The sequence below is a fragment of the Rhinolophus sinicus genome, linkage group LG04, assembly GCF_036562045.2.
Source record: "Rhinolophus sinicus isolate RSC01 linkage group LG04, ASM3656204v1, whole genome shotgun sequence".
In the NCBI taxonomy this organism is placed as follows: Eukaryota; Metazoa; Chordata; class Mammalia; order Chiroptera; family Rhinolophidae; genus Rhinolophus; species Rhinolophus sinicus.
This window is the reverse complement of record NC_133754.1, coordinates 67,956,211-67,970,024: the sequence shown is the minus strand read 5'-3', so window position 1 is coordinate 67,970,024 and position 13,814 is coordinate 67,956,211. Positions and strand designations below refer to the sequence as shown.

Here is a 13,814-nt window from a genome sequence, read left to right as displayed (position 1 = left end):
AATGTCTTTGGATGACCCTGTAAGACCCCATTAACTTCTTCTCCCCAATTTCAGTGATCATATCGGAAGAGATATAACTAGATCAGGACCTCCTGGAGCAAAGAGCCATGAGGCCTACTCTGGCAAACCATATCCAGTCGAGGAATTTTAAAAGAGGAAACAAATGAAAAACAACCAGGTTTTCATTCACTGTCCATTGAGAGCCAGAAAACGGACATTTCTAAAATGTAAGCAATCATTTTTTGGGCTTATAAACATATATGTAACCCATTTAACATCCAAGTGACTACAAGTGATACTTGTTTTTAAAAAGCAAATTATATGCAAAGATCAAAACCACAAATATTTTTTAACAGTTTAAAATTTACATCTTTAAAAAAATCGGAAGAGTCATGTTTTGCCACCATTAACATTAAATCTCAGAGAAAAAAACAAATTCTACCTTGAATGTGAAATTGTTTTCATTTCTGGAGAACAACCTTTTTTTTTTTTTTCACCACCTCTCCTATAACCAAAAAGAAAGAAAAAAAAAGAAACCCACTCAAATGCTTCATCTCTTCCAAGAAACATTGAAAGCTTATTTATTATATATCTTTTTCTGGTCCAGCTTATTTATTGCACCTAACTTGCAAATGCTCCCCAGGGCATTCGGAGGAATAAATATGAAACAAAAATGGAGCTGCTTCCCCATTCCTGGGCCACTGCCTCAGTGGCAGGAGGCTGAGCCTTCTGGGGCAACTCAGGAAGGACCCCAGGACTGGGGCCATTCATCAGCATAACCAGGAGCTGTCTGGGGGCCAGACCTATAGGTAGGGCTGCAGAGAAGTCTCCAACTGAGAAACCTGTCCCTCTCTGAAGTGTGTAGACCTATCTGCTTATGGTGAGCTACTAAATAAGGAGAGGTTCTGTCGAGGCCATTCCTCAGGCCATCTGATGATACCCTGGGACAGAACTGGGCAAAAAGAGAAAGACTACATGGTAAAGAGGAGACAGTATTCTTCAGATGCTCCTGCCTCACTGATTGGCAATGCTGACAGGGAAGTCGGCCAGCCAGATTCCTTAGTCAGAGAAAGGTCTTTGCAAGCGGGTGAAGACTTGCCTGGTGGGGTGAGCGTTCCAGGTGCACTAGTTGGGGGCTTGCAACCAGTGCCCCCAGCAAAAGAGCTGGGGGAGTTGGGAGTAAAGAAGGGTAAGGGGGAGGATTTATGGCTGGTTTAATAGAGATACTTATCACTGAATTACCCTATTTCAAATTTTGACACAGGAATGTCTTAAGATCACTGTTACTGAAAACCATACAGGAGTCACTTGAGGCAATTTTCTTCTGAATATAGAATGATCTCGTTACCTTCAGTCTGGTAACATGTAAACGACAGTGCACCTGTACCTTTCCTGAACTGGAGGTCGAGGGAGGGGACTTTTAAAAACAAAATCAATTCATGACCTATATAAAATCAGTTTCGCTTCCATTTGATTTAGATTTACACTATTAATAATTTTGACCACCAGAACACTGAAAGTGCTCTCTGTGTACTAGATGTAGCATGTGCTTAGATAAAACAGAATTCCCCAACTTCAGCACAAGATAAAAATGTAATTTTCCCATATATTATATTATCATGTAATCCCTCAGTGCTGCCCACCTGGGAGAGGCATAAAAAATAAAGCACTAGATTGCAGACTAGTAACAGCTAGTTTTAGGAACAAGAATTACATCAAACACCACTTAAAGAGCATTTAAAAAGTCAAAACATTTTAAAGTACACAAGGAAAAAAAAAAACCCACAAAACTCCAGGAGCCAAGACACTCCATACCTGCCTGACACTGATTTACACAGAAGCCGGAGGTCTTTTCTAATTGATTTGGAAAATGCAAGTGAAAGAAGACTCTCTGCTTGCACAGTCCAGTAGTTGTGCCCCCAAATGCTGGCAGCTCTGCATGCCTCTTCCTGCACCTCTTAGGGAAACCTCACTTTAATAAATCAGGCAAAAGGAAAATAAGACAGTTGTTTAACTAATCTCCAAAAAACAAAAACAGAAAAAAAACCCACCTTCTACAAATACACGTGTGAAAATATCTTTAAATACCTCCACGTACAAACCAGTCTTGCCGAAGAAAAATCACAGGGTTTGGGGATCCATCTGACAATGAAAGTTTCAGGAGTCTCACAACAGTATGAACCATAGTAATTCTTTAGTCCAATGTGGTGAAGAACAATTAATCTCTGATATTTCAGAGTTGGCAAACACTGAAGATAAAATATGAGAACTTAGTGAGATTTTTCTCCCCTATCCCTCTAAAGTACACCATAAATAAGAACACCCAAGTCCAAGTCCCTGGGTATTTGTAAAGTGTCCTGGAGATTGTAAATCACAGTCAGAATAAAAGCAAACATTTCTGGAAGGATATGCTGGATCCAGATGTCCTGAACACAGCATAAAAGATGAGTCTCCAGGAAAGGACATCTAAAATCCTTGCATGAAGAATGAGACGCCTGCACACCAGCCGAACAAGTTAAAACACCTCTTGTAATTGAGCCTTCTGGTGACTCAGGGGAAGTGAGTTAGTGCTTAGAAAGCTCCCTCAAAAGCCAAGAGGAGAAGCTAAAATTGCTGCGTGACTGTCCTGCAGCAATCTGTAACACTGCACAGGGGCCAGTTACTTTCAATCACTGGTGTGGTGTTCCCCACTGGTACACATATAGGGGGGTCAGAAGCAGGCAATGCCGTGTCTCACAGGCTGATTTGCCTTTATTATCTTTTCCTGAGCATCAGTGAACTGTCAAAAAAATATGCACAAAAAGGCATGGACATAAAGTATGAAGTATGCATAGACATGGAACAGCAGCGACAGGCAGGAAGGGCCTGGCTGGGTGGACAACACCCAGAGACAATGAGCCCAGTCAGTGGAAGGTGGTTGGAGACGGAGTGACATGCAAGTGACTGACTTCCCATCCAAGGGAAGAGGAATGGCTCCTCCAGACAGGCCGGGCACCCTCCCGATTGTGTCATTATGAAGCCACCATCCTCCAGCCTCGCCAGCACTTCCTGCAGGCCTGGTTCCTGTCCAGAACCTTTCTGGCACCATCCTGGTCAGACCCTGTGGCCAGCACACCACTGCCACTCTGAATGTGGAACTGGTTCTGTGATCTAAGCCTAGCTGGATTTGTTGGTTTAAGGAAAAAGTGAATAGGATCCTTTCTTTTCAAAAGCTGTGCCCAGTGGCAGTTCAGCTATTCTCTTGGCTTCCATCTCCATCCTGTGTGACTACGGATAGGCTTGTCTGCACCCACTCAGCCATGCTCTGTCACATGCAGTCACTAATAGTAGGGCCCTAGCTTTTCGTATCCTAGATAACTCGGCCACTCCGGAAATAGACCATAGGAACACCGAGGGCTTCCAAATTGGTCAAAAGATATTCCAAAATCTGGTCCATTTTGTGACTCGGCTGTTCCCTGAGTGGATTTTAATTCAGCCCGGATGATCCGATAGTTTTTGCCTTTGTTGCTGTCCCAGTATGTCTGTCCATTGCACTCATAGCACACAGCAAACTCCATTCTTTCGTAAGATTGAATTTTCTCAGGTAAGCGAATCTCAAAGGAGAATGTGTCCCTGTCTGAACTAGCGTAAGTGTCCTTCACGTACCAACAGGGAAAGTCTGTGAAGCTTTTCCAAGTGTCAAATGTCATTCTTATTTTCACCATCTTCTCAAATGCAAGGTTCTGCACCTTCACTGTGCCTGCAATGGCTTTGTCCTTCAGTACACAGTTTTCAAGGCAGACATGGTCGGTCTGAAGCCTGTTTCTAAAGTCTAAGTAATCTGCAGAAGGCTGAGAAAAATCCAAAACAAAGCTCTCGCTCTCTGCTGTCGTCAGACTCACAATGTTGTCTAGGAGCTCAGTGATGTTAAATGGAATATCTAACGGGTCATCAAATTCTGAGAACACTTTCACCATTGTCAGGGCCAGCCCTTGGTTGTCTGCGAAGGACACTCGCTTTTTCACCTTCTTCTCCTGGACGGTTGGGGACACCACTCCACTAGCTTCATTCTTGCTGCTCAACTGAATACAAGGCCTCAGAGGTTTGCTTGGCTTTGGTGAGATCTTGAAGGCGAACCTCTCTCTCCGCAGAGAAGGAGTCATGCAGCTGTACCTGCACTCTATGTCCACAGCCATCGTTGGGTTAGATGAATAGGCTAGAACCCTGGCAAAATGGGAAAAGAAAGAAACAGCAATGAGATCAGATTGATGTTTAAATTCAACAGGGACCGGCAAACAATGCTTTCTTTCATCTCCACCCCCATGGCTCCCCTTTAGTAGTAACTCAAGTGTGGTCCAGCGTGACCTTGGTTTCAGGGAAGATTAAGAGTGTAAAGTGGGGGGGGGGGGGGGAGAAGTTCAAGGTTAAAACAAACAAACAAACAGAAAAGTATGGACCCACTGGTTTTAACATAGGTTTTTCTGTCAGGATTTCTTAGGGCCTTAAGTATACCAATGTGCCATGGGGATTAATAAAAGAGCACACTGTTTGCAGAATTTCCCAAACTTATCTGACTAGGGAACCCTTTTTTTGTGTGGAGCATTTTAGAACACATGTTCTGAGGAACATACTTTGGTATATATTGCTTTAATAAAAAGAAATTAATTCATCCTGTAAATACTGATTGGTGTTTGCTATATGCCAGGCATTTTGCTAGACACTGGGAGTCAATAGTGAAGACAGACACAAACCTGCTTTTATTAAATGTATAATAGATTTTTACATCCCAGTATATCTTTCTTTAAAAAGATCCAGCAATTTAGTATTTTTAAACTTTTCTTATAGGCGAATATTTGTTTTTTCTACAGTGAAAATAGCCTCTACAAGGATAAATAGCAAAGAGAATCATTCTAAGGATTAAGTTAAATCTGACTTCATGAAAACTGTATTTTTCTTCAGTGAAAAAAATAATTAAAACTAAAAGATTAAAGACAAACCGGGAGAACACTTTACAAAAATCATGACAGCAAAGAGTTAATACCTTAATATACAGAGTCTTACAAAACAATAACCAAGTCAAATATTCCACATCAAAAATGCTCAAAGAGCATGAATAGAAAATTCATGAAAGAAATTTAAAAGTGACCCATAAATATGCAAAATGTCCAACTTTATAAGTAATTTAAGAAATTTAGATTAGAAAACAATGCCTGATTTTACCTATTGAGTTAGGAAAAAAATTTAAAAGATAATACAAGTACTTGTATTAGTCCAAATTGGCCCAACTTTTCTAAATGTTCTTGTCATTTTTGGTTCTAACATCGCATGCAAGTATCTATCTTAAGGAAATAAGTAAAAATGCATGGAGGTTAATGCACTAAAATGTTCAGTGCAAAGTTATGGGGGGGGAAAGGGTGAAAAAATAATCTAAATGATCAATAGCATGTATCTGGTTAAATTAAGTGTACAACATTCATGTGATAAAATTTTATATCATCATAAAAACTATTATTTGGTAAACGATTTGAATGGCATGGAAAAAATTAATTGTTGATACAAAAAATGGAAAGGATAAAATTGTACATAGAGACCAGATTTGTGGCGAAATAATTATTATGTATACGCACAGAAAAAAGACTAGAGACATACTTTAAAACTGTCAAAATATCTAGTTGATGGGATTTCAGGAAATTTGTTTTCCTGCTTTGTATTTTCTAAAATAATATCCATTCTATATTCATTAAAAAAGTGAATCTTAAAAAAAAACACCTCAATTATTTTAAGATTTGTCAAAAACACATCCAACATGCTTGCCTCACTAAAGCTGAGCAAGTTTTGTCATTCTAACTAATTACTGTGGCAAATTTATGTTCTGATTTGACAGTTATAATGGGCTAATTGAGAAGTCAGTGATAAAACCAGGATTAAAATCTCTAATCTGAGAATCACAGAACATGGGATCGAGATTAGTTCCCAAAAGTATCTGCTTGGGATATGTTTGGGAATTAATGTGGCAGTGTGTTGGGGTGCTTACTTTTCAGGCCTTCCCTACTTCCCACCCTCTGCTGGGGGTGGCAGGGTGATGGTGGTAGTTAAGGAGAAGTGACAGGGAAAAATGTTGCTCATCATCTGACAAGAGCTAGGACCACTGGTTTGGTCCAATAAACAGTATCTCCTTTTCACCTTCTGATTTTGGTTAACCAAATATATTGAAAAAAAATGAGAAAGGACAAAGACATAATGGGTTTGATTCTATTTTCCAAAAGAAGTATAGCATTTCCCTAGGATGCAGGAATCACTTAGTGATGACCAGTTGGAGAAACGCACCCATTCAGAGACAAATAAAACAATAATTTATAGCCATAATGTAGTTATCTAAATATTCATTTTAAAGGATATTTGTCTTACTGTTTCCTCTTTAACAAAGTCAAACAAGGGGAAATTTTAGGGACAAATTTGCTTTCTGTGATCTGTTCTTATACTTGTGCAATTGTTCTGGAAAGGAGAATTGTGACTGAATTGGGTAAGATAGCTTCTAAGAAAGTCAGTGGGTTCACCAATGAGTTCAATGTAGAAAAAAAAACCCTAAACTTACCACGTACTTGAATTTTAGTTTTTCCTGTCCATTGCAAACCTTCATTAGAACGTACTAGAATTACACCTTCAGCTCTAACTTTAACACAGGTAGTTTGGTTATTATTTATTAAATGCAGATGAACAATCAAACAGGGGGCAAAGCCTTGCATCGCGGCCCCTCCTTCTCTGTCCACCCTTGACAACCTCCGTGTGAGCTGAGGGAGGAGGGCTTCCTCCTGGGCCACGGCCGCTTCCTCCTTGCCTGAGTCAGCACAAGGTCAACTGCAAGTTCTCTCTGCCTGGCCAACTAGCCTGCAAACCAGCCTCATACGTGCTTTCCTGCACATTAAAACAGCTCATTAGAAAAAGGCTGGGAAGCTCTCAAGATATTGTGGAAACAGAATTCTAAAATAAGGGAATCAGTTAAAGACTCTGCACATTTGCAACTGACTAACGTCACCCTCAAGTTCTAATCCTGCAGGTTAAAAAGACTTAGTTGAAGACTTGGTAAAGTTACACTGTTTGGACCCAGTGCTGTAAATTTGCCTAAGATCCCTTTTACCACGAAGCTGTGAGTACAAGTGGAACTGGAGGTCGGGAGGTGAGGTTCTAGTCAGGGCCAGAGCTAATTAAACAATTCCACTGGCACTTTCTAGAGCCTCATCAGTTTTGCAACATTCTTCCATGAAAGGCAAAGTACGGTTAATCACCTGGAGGCCTAAGGGTTACTGCCCTGGGGCATTGATTACACAAGCAACTCCTGCTTAGAATCCCTTTACTGTCTGTGTGTCACCAGAACTGGAGGTGAGGACATTAACCTCTGGGGCCTCAATCTAGGATATGATCTGTCAACCACTTCGCCTATTCTCACATATAGATTCCAGTTTGTTTGAACTGGGACATTCTCTGAGAATCGGTCACCTAAATGCTGGTTTGTTGTAGGCCTTCCTGACCCTCTTCTCAGGAATTCCCCCATGGCCTGTGACAGGGATGACCATCACCCAGCAGGAGACCTAGCAACAGAGACGGACAAGGTAATAGTTGCCTAAGTTACTGAAAGGAAAGCACCTAGACATGCATTTTATCTTCAAATGGCAGGAAAATGATCAGTTCCAACGCAGAATGCACCAGGCTGTACCTCCGGCCCCCTCTCCTGACAGACTCTCCTGCTGCTCCAGCCCTTTCCCTTGCCTGGACCAGGGAATATGAGTCCCCAAGGCGGGCCAAGGTAAAAAAGAGAATGAGAAGATATGGACACACATTTTACCCAGCAGAGCATGACAAAGGACTTGGATACCAGTTCGCTGAAGGACAGGATCATGAGAATATGAGTGGCTGTTCCTCAGACCAGTATGGATGCTCAAAAACTTTGCTTCCAAATAGATGCTGGAGATGAGTGTGGCCTCATGAGGGACTGGGCCATGCCCAAGGCTAGATTACAGCGTTCCTGGTCAAAAGAGGACAACTCTAACACTCCATGAAAATTAGAGAGAACATGGATAGTTTTGCATAAATCTTTCCTTGTTCCACTAGTGACAAATAACACACCACCTCAAGACAGCTGGCCAGGGCTAGAGGTCATGGTGCTTATCTTGTGAAAATTATATAGGCTTGTACAGAAAATAACCCTATGACCTTCATTGTTTCAGGCAGCTGAGCTGCGACTTTCTGGCTGTGCCTTTCACAGGAAATAATTTTATTTTATTTTTTGTATTGAGACCAAAACATTTCCCCTTCCATTCTCTTGTACTTTGATAAACAAAGACATAAAAATAAGATACACCAATAACCCCCCCCCACACACACACACACACACACACTCCCCAAGAACACTGAAACTACACTAGGTAAGCAGTCACAACCAGATTATTTTTTAAAGACATGGCCATCTACCCTTTCAGCATTCTTTTATCCCCTCCCAAAGGTTTGGTTGACACAATATGAATAAAGTTGACATTTTCCCCTTTGTACTCAGACAATGGGGCCCTTATTCACAGTCTTAAAAGCCACTTGTACTCCTCTATTCTGTCACCATCATTTAAAACATCTGAGATAATTATCTGTGGATGAGACTGCATATTACAGAAAAGAGATAGGTTAAAATGGCACAGTCCCTGCTGTCTAAAAATGTCCAACGTGAAACAGAGCACTGGCCTGGGCATGCCTCCACCTAGCTGTGCCACTTGGTGCAAGTCACTCAACCTCTCTGGGCTTGAGCTTTCTCCTGCGAGGTCCCTACTAGCTCTGACATTTTTGGTTGCTCATAATACCTGATGGTTTTTCTCTTCCCACTAACTTTCCCTAAATACCTCAACTTTACTTTTGTGGGAAGGCCTCCTACTGGCTTGCTTCAATCTTGGCTCCTGGACAACCCTGCCAAATGAACCATTTCCTCTTCTCCTCTGCATCCCAGCCCAAAGCCCTAATGCTCTCTTCTCCTGGACCCTAGGTCTTCCAAAGGAGGCGGGGCCACACAACCCACGGGATCCAACACCTTCTAGCACCGCTTCAAGTTCCCACGTAGTCTTTCCTCAATTTTCTCCTCTTCTGCAGGAAATAATGCCATGACGGGCCCTAAATCTTCTAGCATGTCGTTTTGGGCCCTCTAACCCCTCTTTTGCAGAGTCCCACACGACCTTCTCCGTGTTCAAAAGGGTGGCATGAATAGGGCGCCAGGGGCAAGCCTGAGCGTCCAGGCTGGAAGATCCCATAGGTCACTCCGACCCGGCCCCCTCTCTGACCCGGCCCCTCTCTGGCTGCACCCCGCCCCCAACCCCTCCGCGAGCCTCCTTCGCCTGGTCGGGCACCAACCTTTGGGGCCGCAGGGCAGCCCCCTCCCCAGCTCGCTCGCTGCATCGGAGAGCCTGGAGGGAGGTGGCAGGGGAGGACGCCGCCACCGGACTAAACCCGGTTCCTGGAGGAGGAGGAGGAGGAGAAGGTGTAGGAGTAGGAGGTGGAGGTGGAGTCCAAGTTATTACACCAGGGCGGGGTAAGCCCTGTCCGAGCGGCGCCGCGTGAGCGTCCCCGTGCGGCCGGGCCGCCTCGTCCCCGCCGCCCCAGGACAGCCCCAGTCTGGGGACTGGGATCTGGGGGTGACCCGGCTCCTGGAGCCCAAGGTGACCGTGGCGCTCTAGGTCCCATCGCCTTCGGGGGCCTGAGAGACTACCAAGGTGTTTCCTTGAGGTTTATGGGGAAACCAAGGCCGGGAGAGAGTCGAAGCAACTTTTCCTTGTGCCCCAGATCACCGCCCAACTCCGGAGACACCCTCCAGAAGTGTCAGGCCCCAGGCTGGAAACGCGTTGTGCCAGGTTCGAACCAAGGACAACAGGGAGCAACGGTATCTGGGGTCCCAGCCCCAGACCCTTCCTCCCTCCCCCGGCCCCCTAGCGGCCCGGACCACATCTTGGTGGAACACGTGGGGCCCATCCCACCCCTCGTCCCTGAATTAATTGCTCTTCCCACGTGGAAGCAACAGCTTCCTGGAACCAGTCTAGAGTGTTCCACTCCTGGAGTATAACTGCAAGTTGGACGGAGAAAGTGTAGATGGCAGGAACCAAAGAGGGTCTTCACTGGGCGCCCCTCATCGCGGATTCCGCGGTCCCGCACTCGGACTCCAGGGCTTGGGGAGGACGTACCTGGTCGAGTTCATAAGCCCCGAAGTGCAAACGCGCCAGCCCGCGGCAGCATCCGCGCGGGGATAGCAGGGGCGACAGCAGGAGCGCGGGCCAGGACTCAGGTCCGCGCCCTCCGCTGGCAGCCGCATCCGTCCGTGCGCAACAGCAGCCCGCTTGCCTCCTCCCTGCGGTCCGCTACCCGGGACTCGGGCTACCCACCGCCGCGCTGCTCCCTTTAACTTTTTGGCCACCTCTCCCTTCTTGGGATGCCATCCCAGACCCCCTTTCACGTGAACGCCCCCCGCAGCCAATGGGCGTGCCCGGGACGACAGCTGTGGACCAATGGCGGTGGAGCCGCGGTCCTGGCGAGCACCGCTCCTCCACGTGATCGGCTGAGAGCGGGGAGTGATAGGGCTGCAGTCCAGGGGCTGGGAAGGGCGGCAGGTCATTATTTCATCAGAAGCCCAGGGACGGGCGCCAGGGAGCAGAGGCACTTTCCTACAGAAGAGCATCCCGTTACAGCGAGACCTGGACACAGGCGTCCCGCTACGTACGCAAAGCCCTAGCCGGCAAAGCCCTTCTGTATTGTCCCGCTGGCCCCACCTTCATCTACACTTTAGTTGGGGGGGTTCCCAGATGAAAATGACCCCCCGCCACCACCACCTGCGGACCCCGGAGAAGCCCTGAGAGAATACTTGTGTTTCCCTCCGATTTAGGCGGCCGTTTCTCTCCTGGATAGGTGTTCCTAGCTCCCGAGATAGTGTCAAAACAATTATTATTCGCTTGTTTTGTGCAGTCAAGGTCCAGGTGTTACTGTGAAAGGAATACAGTAAAATTCTTTTTAGAAAGTTGTTATTGGGGCAAAGGACCAACACCCATCTCACAGAGTACAGCATATATGTAGTCGAGGGTTTATTATGTAGGTATATTTGAAAGGACTTGAATCTGTTATAAAAAACGACCTGGATCTAACCTCCATGATCTCTAGGATACATCTTGAGGTCTGTAGAGAATGGTGAACTTAGAAGAGACCAGAAGCTCCTCCTCTCCTATGAGATCAATTTAAATATATCTTTATACAGTCATATATTATGATCTCCTTTGTGATCAGCCTTGAGCTACTCACTTTAAGGATGAGGATCCCAGTTTTCTAATTTTAATGAATTTTGGAAGTTGATACAGGATTGCCAGCTATTTAAAGTGCAGAGTGAACACATTAGAACAAAACCTTACCATCTTCTGTTACTATCATTTTATTTTTAAAAAAGTTCTCTTTAACAGTAATAATAACAAAATGCAGGAAGAACCTAATCTTGGAGTAAAAGCCACTTCTTTACACTGGATACATTTAGCAATATGAAAATTCATCATGTTGAATATGGTATTGCGGAATTTCTGCTTAAAGGGATGTAAGAGCAGATTCTATTTTATTTTTTTACTTTAAAAATACTATTGTATTTATACTCATGTATAAAAATGGCTGTATTATCATGTTTACATACATACCAATATTGAAAACAGACTTTGATTATGAATCACATCTAACTTTTATAAAGAACACACAAACATTAAAACACTGGTTATAGAAAGGAGAGTGGAAGAAAAAACATTAGCTATTATTTTCATTTTCATTAAAGAGCAGCACCTTCTGAGAAGAATCAAATTAATCTAAGGATCTAAGACTAAAAACTCCAGTCGGTTACAATGATCTAACACGGCCTCCAGCTCAGAGAGCTTCCCCAGACATACGTAGTCTCCCTGTGTGAAGGGCGGTCGGCAGTCATCTTCCTTCTCTCTCAATAGGCAAATCTGACGAAGGACCACCTGTGAAATCAACTATTGGTAGGCGGTTGGCAAATAAAGTTTCTATGCAATATTCCCTTTCCCAACTCTAACTCCCCTTTTATTAGCTGATGAGTACATTGAAGATTTATTAAGCCAAGTATTGGCTCCGTTTCTCAAGTGTAGTGAGCATGCTGCAGGAGTGGGCAGAGACAGAGCCAATAGGTCTTGCAAAATGTGTCCAGGCAAAGGGTGATCTGAACCAAACTGGGAAGAAGTTGGGACAAGTAAATACAACTTTATAGCATGAGGGTTTGGAAGCATCTTCCTTACATAGATCGAGGAAACCATGGGTAATAATTTCCCCTGCGGTTTAGGTGACTATTTCAGACCAGGAGTGTGGGGCTAAACTTAGTTGTGGCATACCAAAGCCTTGGTAGGTAGGAGTGTGGCGTCTATGAGTTTGAAAAGAGCACAGTCTCCTTTGGATCAGAATAGAACTGGGGTGCAAGCTCTGGAGGACTGTTCCAGCAGAATTCATAGCAGGCCCAGAGCCCCAGAACCTGACAGCTGGACTGGTCCTTGGACAGGATCTTGCCTCACACTCTCATTTTATAGCAGAAAGTAAAAACGGACAATTTCAACCCTTTAGTCAATGCATACCAAGTTTCTTTTATAATACCTGGTACTTTAGTTATAAATTTCATTGCATGAATCAGCCCTCCTCCCTCCCCCCAACTAAACCAAAAAGATTGGCAGTGGCTAAGCATAGCGAATTATCATTTTCCCATAAACTTTTCCTTTTTTGTGTCCATTAGTGGTAGCACTGTCTTCTTCTTTGCATGTGGGCTCATCAGTGACTCCTTCAGTCCTCTGTTAACCATTTGTTCATTCATTCAACAATACATTGAGTAACTACTGTAAACCTGGGTGGGTGCTGGAAATGGAAAAATGAAATATAATCTTACTCTCGAGAAGCTCTTAGGTTAAATAATGATGTGGGATAAATATATGGAAGGTAAACCTCTGTGTTTGGGGAGCTAAGAGGAAAACTGCGCATGTGTGGCCATGGAGGTGGGGGTGGGGAGTGGGGCACGTCCGAAAAGGCTACTGGAGAAGTGACCATGGAGCAGTGTCCTGAAGGGGGAGTTAGAGTTTAGGGGTGTGACAGTGTGACAGGAGAAAGCATGGCAGGAATTGGCAAAGGTGCAGAGCTCTCTATGTTCCCACAAAGAATTTCTACTCTGCTGATTAAAAATTAAGTCCTCTTCCTGGCTTTAATATTAGACAGTGTTTCTTTATGCATGTGTTAACATTAACTTTTTGCTCATTCAGAAAGTTTTAAAAAATATTGTAAATGATTTTTCTCCTTCTCAACACATTTCACAAACAACCCAAACCGAGGTCCTATCTTCATCCACGATTTTAGAAGAGAAACCTGTTTTCTTTTTTACAGTTACAACATTGCTTCTCTTTGAATAAAAAGTATTGCAGAGCGAATCTAAATAAAAATAACCAGCACCAAGAGTCAGGACTAAAGAAGAGAACATTCTTGTGCCTGATGAGAATAGAAAGGGGGAAGACTGTTTCCAAACTGCCCGAGTTGGTTTATATTTAGACAAGTGGAGTTGTTTGCACCTGTCAGAGCTACGGACTTGTTCTGGGCGCATCAGGTTACCTGGGGCCCTCTGCCCCTCTTTCAGATTTGATGGAAAGTGACTTGCTAGATCATGTCTTATGGGATAGGCAGATGAATACCAACCGAGGGATTCTGTAAGCTTCTGTCTATGGGAGGATGTGTCCTTAGCATGGGAGAAGACTTTGCGTGGTTTACACATCAAAGCTCTGAGAGTCCAGCTGTGC

General features: G+C 44.1%; 1 protein-coding gene across 6 annotated transcripts; it reads right to left on the bottom strand.

The window, feature by feature from the left end:
- Window positions 1–553: 553 nt before the first annotated feature.
- On the bottom strand, window positions 554–12,048 carry PPP1R3B (protein phosphatase 1 regulatory subunit 3B). 6 transcript variants are annotated; one of them, XM_074329700.1, is made up of 4 exons: window positions 11,919–12,047; window positions 10,865–10,982; window positions 10,191–10,667; window positions 554–4,203 (listed from the first exon to the last, which is right to left on the bottom strand). In XM_074329700.1, exons 3-4 carry the CDS (start codon window positions 10,616–10,618, stop codon window positions 3,321–3,323), a joined length of 1,311 nt encoding a protein of 436 aa, XP_074185801.1. In that variant the 5' UTR covers window positions 10,619–10,667; window positions 10,865–10,982; window positions 11,919–12,047; the 3' UTR covers window positions 554–3,320. The 6 variants fall into 6 exon arrangements, with proteins under 6 accessions (XP_074185801.1, XP_019606105.2, XP_019606108.1 ...); XM_019750546.2 differs by having other exon boundaries at window positions 10,191–10,982; window positions 11,919–12,048; XM_019750549.2 differs by lacking the exons at window positions 10,865–10,982; window positions 11,919–12,047 and adding an exon at window positions 9,367–9,469 and having other exon boundaries at window positions 10,191–10,428.
- Between the last annotated feature and the right edge of the window lie 1,766 nt (window positions 12,049–13,814).

Excerpts from the sequence above, each read along its gene's own strand:
- PPP1R3B (XM_019750546.2), bottom strand. The coding sequence starts at position 10,681 with ATGCTCTTCTGTAGGAAAGTGCCTCTGCTCCCTGGCGCCCGTCCCTGG. Across the intron at positions 4,204-10,190 it reads GGGCTTATGAACTCGACCAG|GGTTCTAGCCTATTCATCTA; the intron begins GTACGTCCTCCC and ends CCATTTTGCCAG.